Source organism: Cephus cinctus, unplaced genomic scaffold (assembly GCF_000341935.2).
Source record: "Cephus cinctus unplaced genomic scaffold, Ccin1 Ccin1_scaffold0581, whole genome shotgun sequence".
In the NCBI taxonomy this organism is placed as follows: domain Eukaryota; kingdom Metazoa; phylum Arthropoda; class Insecta; order Hymenoptera; family Cephidae; genus Cephus; species Cephus cinctus.
In genome coordinates, this window is record NW_014333230.1 from 163,608 (window position 1) to 173,949 (window position 10,342).

General features: G+C 39.8%; 2 protein-coding genes across 9 annotated transcripts; one reads left to right on the forward strand and one right to left on the reverse strand.

Moving 5' to 3' along the window:
• Nucleotides 1-18: 18 nt before the first annotated feature.
• LOC107268757 (G-protein coupled receptor Mth2) lies at nucleotides 19-6,915 on the forward strand. 6 transcript variants are annotated; one of them, XM_015741832.2, is made up of 8 exons: nucleotides 19-118; nucleotides 260-423; nucleotides 480-755; nucleotides 4,717-5,006; nucleotides 5,233-5,417; nucleotides 5,486-5,719; nucleotides 5,797-6,063; nucleotides 6,134-6,915. In XM_015741832.2, exons 3-8 carry the CDS (start codon nucleotides 717-719, stop codon nucleotides 6,616-6,618), a joined length of 1,500 nt encoding a protein of 499 aa, XP_015597318.1. In that variant the 5' UTR covers nucleotides 19-118; nucleotides 260-423; nucleotides 480-716; the 3' UTR covers nucleotides 6,619-6,915. The 6 variants fall into 6 exon arrangements, with proteins under 6 accessions (XP_015597318.1, XP_015597319.1, XP_015597316.1 ...); XM_015741833.2 differs by lacking the exons at nucleotides 19-118; nucleotides 260-423; nucleotides 480-755 and adding an exon at nucleotides 769-2,753; XM_015741830.2 differs by lacking the exons at nucleotides 19-118; nucleotides 260-423; nucleotides 480-755 and adding an exon at nucleotides 771-3,553.
• On the reverse strand, nucleotides 6,800-9,778 carry LOC107268759 (inositol polyphosphate 5-phosphatase K). Of its 3 annotated transcripts, none has more exons than XM_015741834.2 (9): nucleotides 9,183-9,778; nucleotides 9,011-9,124; nucleotides 8,866-8,943; nucleotides 8,657-8,804; nucleotides 8,399-8,574; nucleotides 8,097-8,324; nucleotides 7,879-8,032; nucleotides 7,630-7,819; nucleotides 6,800-7,536 (listed from the first exon to the last, which is right to left on the reverse strand). In XM_015741834.2, exons 1-9 carry the CDS (start codon nucleotides 9,347-9,349, stop codon nucleotides 7,364-7,366), a joined length of 1,428 nt encoding a protein of 475 aa, XP_015597320.1. In that variant the 5' UTR covers nucleotides 9,350-9,778; the 3' UTR covers nucleotides 6,800-7,363. The 3 variants fall into 3 exon arrangements, with proteins under 3 accessions (XP_015597320.1, XP_015597322.1, XP_015597321.1); XM_015741836.2 differs by having other exon boundaries at nucleotides 9,324-9,776; XM_015741835.2 differs by having other exon boundaries at nucleotides 9,011-9,776.
• Between the last annotated feature and the right edge of the window lie 564 nt (nucleotides 9,779-10,342).

Consider the following 10,342-nt stretch of genomic DNA (forward strand, 5'->3'; position numbering starts at 1 on the left):
CTCCACCGCCTCCACCGCCGCTGCCTTCATCAGCGTCACTACCACCCTAGCTGGCACCTCCTCCTTCTCCTCCACCTCCCCCTGCTCACCCAGCCAGACGCACCGTTCCCTTTGGAAGGTTAGTTTCCCCTCAGTTCCTTCTCTCCTTCTACACCGTCTCATCCTACTTGCATTCATATGGTACTCTCTCAGTTACTCTTACTCCGGGCATCCTGGTATTCCTACTTGTACCTACATAACTCCTACTCTTGGTGAATAGCTGCTCCGTACTTCGACTCATCCCTCGGTTTCTGCTTTCGTTAAAAAACCATGACGGTAATGCTTGAACGTTCTACCTGACCTTACCGACAGACCAATGCGCCAACTGGTGGATGTTTCTTGCGTGGGTGCTGCTGTTGCTCGTCGGTACATGCAGAGAAGCCGGTAGGTACGTAGGTGAGAGCGAGTGTACAGTTGAATACATAGTTTCTCTGTTACAGGACTGATCAGTGAGACCTGGTTAAGGTTTAGCAGTGCTGCTGAATGGCACAGTAACTACAGGTCCCTGACACCTAGAAGAAGACTAGCGATTCAGAGTCTGTTGAGATCTGGATACTTGATAATAATTGGAAAAGTCTATCCACACGATTAGACTGTCGGGGGATCCATGTTCCAGAGATTAATCGCCGGGATGAATTTCACTAATTATTTGGCTTATCGACCTGGTTAATGCTTGGATGGAGATAATTTTCATTTTGCGCCTGTATCAGAGAAAGGTATAGAAATTACTGAAGGCTGCCGTGAAGTCGTACCATCCGTCACCTTTGACGATACTGCAGTGACTGTCCAGGGATTTTGCGTGACATTCGTAATGAGTTAATGACCTAATGACGTAGACAGTACGTTTACTCTTGCATCATTTGTAGCACGTGCTCTGCTGGAAATTGACGTATGTCTTGCATTCATTATAAATCAATCAATTCATCAGGGAAGTTCACAGGTTTTTATATTTAGCTTCATGATAATTAAATTTCTGCGTAGACAGATTTAAACCAGACGGAATATAATAATGGACCACATTCACTACCTGGATTTATTTTATGAGTTTGACGTCGTGCGTGTTCCTAAAGAAAAATAAAAGAATGGAATGTCCACGAACCGAGGTCGCACGTGAGAATGAGTCTTGACATTCGAGGATTTATGGCGTCTCTCCAGGATCAATAAATCAGTCAAAAAATTTGTAACTCTAGGCTTCTAGTATTCGTTAAATTAGGTTACACACACGGCACCTAAAGCTGGCAGAAAATATTCATTTTATCCGGCGGTAAATCTATACTCTCCGCATCGTTGATTATAACGTCATTGCTTATCCAGTAACTCTGTTATCGTTATCCCCTCGAAAGGATTACATGTGACTTATATTTATGCCTACGTTTACATATCGCGTCCCAAAACAGGTCGTCAGAGCTTCACCGATCACAGTGCCCACTTGTACGTGTTACGTGTGTTACTAAGCTGATTTCAGGTGTACCCAACATTATGTCACGTCACCAGCTATAATTACATTTGGCAAGATCTTCACTACAATTATTCACACGTCTCGACGTCTCTGCTTAATAAACTGTGTTTGTCTATTTCTTTTCGCATATCCCACGCAGTATCGAAGGAGGCTGTACAACGTTCTCAGCTGTTCTATCAGAATTTCGTTCCATGTAATTCTGGATCCCAAATTTGTAATAATGACGATGCGTCGTGACGTAAGAGGAAGGTAGAGAATACAGAATGGAGAAGGGATAGACCATCATAGCCTTCGTAGATCCGTGAATAACGATCGATAGAGCCTCCGGCCAATTGGTAGAGATTCTTTGTAAGAAAAGTTTACGAGGCCCACACAGCAGTACACCTCCACTACATGATTTCTCCTGGAGCACTTGACCCCCAACTAGGCGCCCCCGTTTTTGGTTAAAGGAAACCTACGCATCGTTACTACACCGAATCCGGTGCTACAGCCTTTCCACGAAAACCCGTAGGATTCCCAATTGGCAAATCTATTTTTGTACCAACGCGGGATTTCATGACTTCGCCACACTGATTCATCGATAGGAATTCACGATTTCGTAATTCACCAGGACACATTGTTACCATATTAAATGTATATATGTAACCTCTTTACTCATTGCAATTCAACATTCTGATTGCGAACAGGCATACGTACATACAGCAGCCATGTTTGAATAATTCCTTAATATCCATTTGACTACTCCAACCAATTACCCTAAGACTGAGTTCATACCTCTTTTCATTGACACGGTCAATGGTTTACGTTCTCGACTGCTGACGTATTTCGTAGTTTTTTACTGTCACTAATTCGGCGAGTTCCTCTAAAACTTCCCGCCTCCACGCGTCTGTCCTTAGTCATCGTACGAACGGGTAACAGAAATCGGCTATTCCTAGTACAGTAAATTAACCTTTTAACTATAAACTAAGTAGAGAGGCTCGTGATCGTATGCAGAAGATTCTTAATAAAGTATAAGTAGCTACTCTGCTCACTCATGAATGCACGCACCAAAGACGAATACACAGACTGGGGAACATATGTAACATGCATAGTATGGTGACGCGTGTGCCGCTAGTAAGATTCTCGTCTGGCACGGCGTGTCCGATAGCGACATAAAGCGACGAGAGTGACGAGAAACACAGTCAGTACCGTCTGAGACTTCGATCGGTCTGTAGGTGTTGGGGATGGATTCTCCGGTAGCCCAGTGTTGTTTACGGTGCGTGAGTTCGTAAATTGGTTTCTCCCGAATCCTTGCACCGAATAAAAAGACAGTGGCTCAAAAGACGAGAAGAAAGAACAAGTAGTGACAAGTGACTTTCGTAGTTCATGATAGACGTTCAGAGATTGTTACCTTTATTTAGAGCAGTGTCCGAAGGATTCATATCGTCTTTTGATTTTCCCTCGCTTTCTTTGTAAATCCGACTGATTTCAAATTCATGACACTACATGTGTCCTGCCGAAAAATTGTCTTCTCATTTTCGTCGGAGAACGTTAATATTTGTGTCTCAGATGGTTTTATTTTATTTTTATTTTGCCTGCTCTCTTCTTCTCTTATCGAAGACACGAACAGATGGGTGATAGGTGCAACGTGACGATGAGGATTCACGTGGAATTTAATCAAAAGTTCGAGGAGTGAGCTAAGAGTGTTTCAAACATCTTCTTTTTAATATCATTATAAACAGTTTTTAATAAACGCAACGTAGGGATTTTTCACAAGGATCAAGGATATTCGCGATCCTTTAATAAGCTCTCTGCTTTGTTGGCGTAATCAGTTCCTATCTGATAACTGGTTTTCCCACCTTATGAGAGTTTTCCAATTACTGTATTATACGACTGACAGGGATTAATGATTCAGTAGTGTTTATTCTGTGACTTTATTGTGAAGCTATGTCGTACTTCCATGGGCTTCCGTTATCTCATTTCATTATATTCGGTATCTTCTTCCTCATCGATCTCAACACCAACTTCGTACAAGGATCGTCCAGCAAGAGTCTCACGATTCTCTCGTTTCCATTGGTAAGTCAAAATTTAGGTTGATACTCGTTTCTTATTGGTACGAGTTGTCAAACTGGTTATTCTTATTATTCATAAGAGATTCCAATAATGTCAACAAGTGTATGCCCACATATCTTTACTTTGCATTTAACTATGCCTTAAATACGTTTTTCAATATCAAAAACATGTCTCACATAGATTTATCATGACAGTTGAGGTTCAACGTTGATTTCAATGGGTTATCAATTTTTGTATTTTACTGAAAATACAAGACACGCCCCTCTTTATCGATAATTACATAAATGTTCGGAAAAGAACGATTGGCTGGCTAACGATTCTTGGTAAAATTATTTTTAGTACGACGTCTATCGATTTGAGTAGCCTGAGTCTATCCAGATAACCGCCTGCTGTGAATTCTAAGTTTTCCTGAAAACACATCAGTGCCGTTCCCTTGCTGCCAGGAATTCCATTGGCCACTTTGCGATAAGAGAATGGGATTTGTATTTCGATTAAAATCGTGATAATGGTCGAGGCTAATAATCGAAGTATCGAATTTCTCGATATCAAATTCTTTATTAGATAATTCATATCGATTTTCATCGTTGCGAAAGGTTCACGAAATTCACACGAATTTTTATTCACCAATCGTTATCAGCTCCTCGACATGCAGCTAGATGAAATAGAAAACCGTAAACATCTTTCATCGATCAATGAGTCTTAGTCTTTCTATTAATTTTTTAATAAAAATTCCAATCCAATAAGTACCTGGAGTAGTACGTAGAAATTTTCGACTGGATTTATCGCAAGGCTTTTAAGCAGGTTTATTTTTTCTAATTCTTCTATCTTATCGTAACCTGACACTCCCTGCACGATCCGAGTACATTTATACAAGGAAATCACGTAAAGTATCAAACGGAATAATGTCAATACAAGAAAATTGTTTTTGAATGATACATTTTTAAACAAATATATCTAGGCTCCGTCATAAGGTAAACTGCCTATCTTGGATTAAATCCCTGATTCGGCTTAAATAATGTCAAATATCTCCCAAGCATCATCCATAGATGTATTTTTTTTTCCATAATTGATTTCGAACCTTACATTTAGCAACACGATGACGAATAAAAAATACATACAAGAGGGACATTATCCTAGTTACAATGAGTATCTTTCTGATTTTTCAGAACGAATCGATATCGCAAGAGTACTCGAGGCTACCACTGGTTGGAAAATGTTGTCCAGTAGGTCAAATAATGACCAAAGATGAGAAAGGGACAAGTTTATGTGTCGATCCAATCATCCTGCCGTCCTTGATTGAGCCAGAAGAGGCAATGACGACGTCGTCACCATCGTCACTTCCGGAAAAAATATTTTCACCGTATTTCAATGACTTCAATAGGACGGGTCTGCTTGATCCAGGACATAAGAAAGACAAATTTGTGGCTCTTGTCGGTGATCCATGTCAGTATGGAAAGTAAGTATGATTTTAAAATTAAAAAAAACTGGAAATCCCTAATATAAATTTTACTCATCATAATCCATTTGAATATAATTCTTATAATATATTATAATTCTTATAATCTTTCGCCTTATATTAGTATGATTCGAGTAGTTTCAAATGAATACAAAAAAAAGAGGTCGAGTATTTCCCTGCAAGATAAGTCGTCACAAGGTAAAATCCTCGTGTCTTGACCTTATAGAATGAATACTTCACATAGGTACATCCTGGAACCTGAACAGTCAAGTGAGGATGAGTATTATCTACTACTCAATGGATCTGTATATCTTCCACTACCGATGCCTGTGATGCTGGTACCAAGGCAGGATTACTGTATGGACATAATACCTGGACAAGGTTTAAGGGTGCTGGTATGCTTTCCAAAAGGTATGTCTTCACAATTCTGAAGTTTGTATTTGTTGCAAGGCTAACGTTGAATTTATATTCCTTTGCAGAGCCTGAAGTCGTCAGAGCGGATGTCAAGATCGTTTTTTACGCTTTTGGTCTTTTAATTTCAGCAGTATTTCTAGTTACCACCATAGTACTATACTGCATCACTTCTAAGCTCATGGACATTTATGGGAAGGCTCTGTGTCATTACTGTGCTTGTCTTGCATTGGCTCTTACAACGTTTGCCATTACACAACTAGCCAGTTCTCATCTGTCGGATCAGGCTTGTGTCTCGATAGGTATGTAACAGTCGAAGAAATTACCGTATTGGTTCAATACTGAAAACTGAAGGTCCATGTAATCATTCCACTTTCAGCATTCGTCATCCAGTTTTCGTTTGTCGCGTGCTTCTTCTGGCTGAACGTGATATGCATAGAGACATGGTTAATGGTGAAACGTCATGTGAAGCATGGCTCCTGCAGAAGATCCACAGAGTCGAAAAGATTATTTTTCTATTACTCAGTCTGGAGTTGGGGACCCGCAATGATATTGATCCTCATCTGTATGACGTTGAAGTTGAACCCGACGGTTCCTAGTTCCTACGTGAAGCCCCAATTCGGTGCACATGGTTGCTGGTTTGAATGTGGGTGTACCTGAAAATTGCTGTAAAAGATTTTGAGGTAATGATTTTCATGATTAATTATTGATTTCAGCTGATCGTGACGCCATGCCGTATTTTTACGTACCGCTGGGTCTACTGCTCCTGGCGAACAGTGTGCTCTTTGTAATGACAGCAGTGAGCATAGCTAGGTACCAGAAGGACATCGACCTGAGACTTCTTGCCAGGAACCAGGAGGCTGATCGCGAGGAGCAGAGATTGTTTAAACGTCTCAAAAGGACATTCATCGTATGCATCATCTTATTTTTGCACATGAGCCTTAACTGGGTTATGGAATTGATCTCGTGGTGCACCGGTAGTGACAGCTTTGCCTGGTCAGCATTCGACCTGGTGAATGCACTTCAGGGCGTTCTTGTTTTTGGACTATTTGTTCTTCGTAGACCTGCTAGGGATCTCATTTGGTACAGGATACAGAAAATAAGAGGCATCGACGCACTAGAGCCAGAGGCTGATCACACTGACTTGGGTTTATTGCCAATAACCACTGACCCAGTACCGCCGCAGAGGATGACTCAATAAATCACAAACAGACTCGTGATGAGTCTTTCTCGAAATTTTAACAGCGAAGATCCTATGACGCAATGAGGATCATCCGCACGACCGAATACGAGTGAATGTCACGTTCCTCGAAGATGCTATTCTTCGTTACCAGTTACTTGGAAAGAAAGAAAGAAGGAAGGAGCAGGCCAGGAGAGACTAGTTTTTTTTTTAGAAAATACTTTTTATTCGATTCTCCTTTTACACCGTGACACCTTTTACTCATTTGATCGCTAATCATTACACCATAAAAATAAACTATACGTTTTGTTACATAAACACGCGATACGTCTTTCAGGTCAGATAATGAGTCTTCCAGAGATACGCAGAAGTATATCCAGTAAAGCTGGTACCGTGGAATCTCGCATTTAAATTATTGTTCGTGTTGCAGACTACATGAAACGCAAGAACTGGAGACAAAATAGTGTCTCCGAAGCGTAGCGAAGCTTAAGTAGCAAGCGCGCCAGCAGTGCTAGGTGCTTTGTACAATATTATAATTGGGCCCGAACTTAAGAACAGGTACCGAAAGTTGAACCAGGCACGAGCGTAGATGTAAAGACCTCGTGATTTCGTTGTAACGAAATTATCACCTATTAATAATCCCTAGCATGTGGAAATAACCTATTATCCCCGTGCCCGATAATCGCGCTATTATATGAGAAATTGCGTAACGCGCCAATATCAGCCTATAATAATCAAAGCTTTATAGGTTGAATGAGGCTCTCGATCAGGCTGGCCTCTTGTGTCCGGGGAATGGCGGACTTATACCTAAAATACCGATGATACCGTCGTGCTGTGTTATGTAAACCAGCCGATACATCCCGGGTGCCCTTAAAGCTGTGTCGCTGAAGAATATTCGCTCCGTGATGGCGTTTGGTTCCGCCATAGTTGTTGTTTTTCCTAAATTTATTTAATTTTCTTTGTCTTTTCTCGACTTTGAGAATATTGAGTAAAAGGCGTAGCCTTGTGTATTAATATATTTTTTTTATTTACCTCTGCCCACGTACTCGTAGACGACGTACTCGTCCAGGTTTGAGAAACGGTCCATGAAGAGCCCTATCCAATCACCACTGGCAGGTTTGTAGTTACCCAAGAGCTTGTACGACACTGAATTCTCTTCGTCTATGAACCAGGCTGAAAGCGGCTGGAATTCTACACCGTGATCCTCAACATCCGGTCGTATCTGGAAAAGATATACAAAATTGTAGGAGATATCGTGTTTTTCTTTCTAAATTTTATTACCGTAATGTCAAATTCCCCTGTTACAGGTTTGTGATCAGATTGTACATAACAAGGATGACTCTTGTAGTTGATCTGATTGATTTTCAGTTTGACATCCTCATAAACATCTGAATTAACTTTGTACAGTATTCTATCGGTCCAAGAAGGTCTGCGTCTGAGGATTATCTGTGTTAGAGTTCAAGACAAGAGCCATAATTCTTAATAATTGTAATACTTACTTGAGATCAAATTCTTGAGATGCAAATTCATACTTGTAAGTCGGTGGGAATGTTATTTCACTCTCAGTGAGTTCACTGAATGCCTCTCCAGTTTCCATGGCTATTTTCAGCTGATCTCTGCGCATTAACAGGTCCAGCTGACTCTTCTTTACCAGCAGGTCGATGTCTACAGCTGTGAGATCTTCGCCAGCGAGTCGAAAGTTTAAATCACCAATCCAAAATACGTAGCTGGACATAATACGGTATTGTTATTTCGTCTATTGGGTTTCGTTCGCATTTGGCCAATAGGAACGGACACGGACTCATGGTATAAAATATTTGGAGTGTCTGGTGCGTTAAATGCGTGTTCCTTCAATATGGTATTGTAATCAGCAATCCTATCAGCCAGCAGATGATCGTGGGGCGTCAGATGGGTGTTAACTATGCATACACTGACGCCATACAAGTTTAATCTGACACTAACCGCGCCTTTGTTACCCTTAAACAAAAGATTCTTATTGTTCCGATTTATCATTCATGACGCATATCGAAAAATAGATTTTTTTTTCTTTTGGCCGTACCCACATCCCTCCAAATCCTGTTCTAGTATATTGAGCTTCTATCAGTCTCAAATGAGTTAAGTGTTTCCTTAATGAAAATACACTTAACACGAGACCTTGTAGCCTTTGAGTACGTATCTTTACATAATCGTGCTTCTTTAATGCTTCCCTAAAAAGTATTCTTTACTATGTAATTACTTCGAGGAGGTACGAATCAAAGTATTACGTACCTAAAGGATCTTGTCCATGGATCCTCGAAAAATATATCTAGAACCATATTTTGAGGTTGTGCTTTAACTTCTTGTAATCTGAAATACACATTTCATGAGTATAAAATGTTTTAAATGTATCGGATCTAAGAATGTTATAACATACCCTACTATATACATATCTGGTAGATTCTCATCATCATCCTGATTAAAATCTAGGAGATGACGAATATCTTGCTCAGGATACTTGGTAGCAACGTTCCACGTTACAAAATACAACCTGTTCCAAAATATAGAATATGAGGTAGACATGATATACCAAAGATGAAAGTGCATACCCCAGTAATATATATACACCACAGAACGAATACGAGTTGCAAAAATTGCTGAAACACTTTCTCCATTGATCAAAGCATGTACTATACAAAGTTTTACCGTATAACAATGTTATAATTGAGCATGGAAGTTTTAACACTCGCCTAAGAGAACTCTTGGAGCCAGCCATCTTGAAATATATTATGAAACTCGTAAAATATAGCAAATTAGTAACTTTTAATTTCCTTATTATTAATTCCTAGCGAGTATAACATAGGAGTAACTTTGCGCAACTCTCAGAGCCAAGGACAGGTTACGATACGATATACAACTATCTATCACTTATGACACTGGTACGTATCGAATAGTTAGCGCAATCTAAGATTTTTAATTAACCAAAGAAAGAAACACCATGATCTCCCAATAAAGAGATTCGCGTCAATTCTCTAACTCGATCGCTCTCCGTATTTTTCATTGCACAAGTATCTTTATTGCTTTTAAACAAGACGCGTCACGATAAACTGAATTGCATCGCTATAACGTAATCCAGAGATGAATAGGGAGATGCACAACGCTACGATTCTCGGCAATACCAAAATCGTGGCGCTAAAACATCGCGGCGAGTCCGGAAGTAGGATTCTGTGATCATCGCCTCCGTCGACAATACGAATCCCGTCGTAGCCGAGCTAAACGGGAACACGGACGCGTAGCTTGGCGGGCAGAGGTTCTCCGCTACTCACAACTGGTTCCCAAAGCAACTCTTAAAACGAGAACGGGAACTATAGAATTTCTCAAGAATTACTGAAAAAGCCTATTGTTGAAATATTTTTAAGACATTTTGAAGAAAGTGCCAACTTGACACCCGTGTAGCACCTCAATTTTTACTAAATATTATTGGATCTTGATTTACTTTCAAAATTTATTCAAAATATGAAATTGAAGCTAATTAAAAATCTCGCAGAATATACGGAGTAGATATAATTTGAATTGAAATTGTAGAATATCGAAAATAAATTACATTTAAATTGAAATATTAATATTAATATTAAATATTAATATCCCAGAGTACGAATGAGTTCTATTTTCGAATCTCCTATTCCTTCCTACGTCTCCATCATTCTCCTCCTAGTATACCCTTAAAAACTAAGTTTTTAAAATGTCTTTTGGAAAAAGAAAAGTTTAA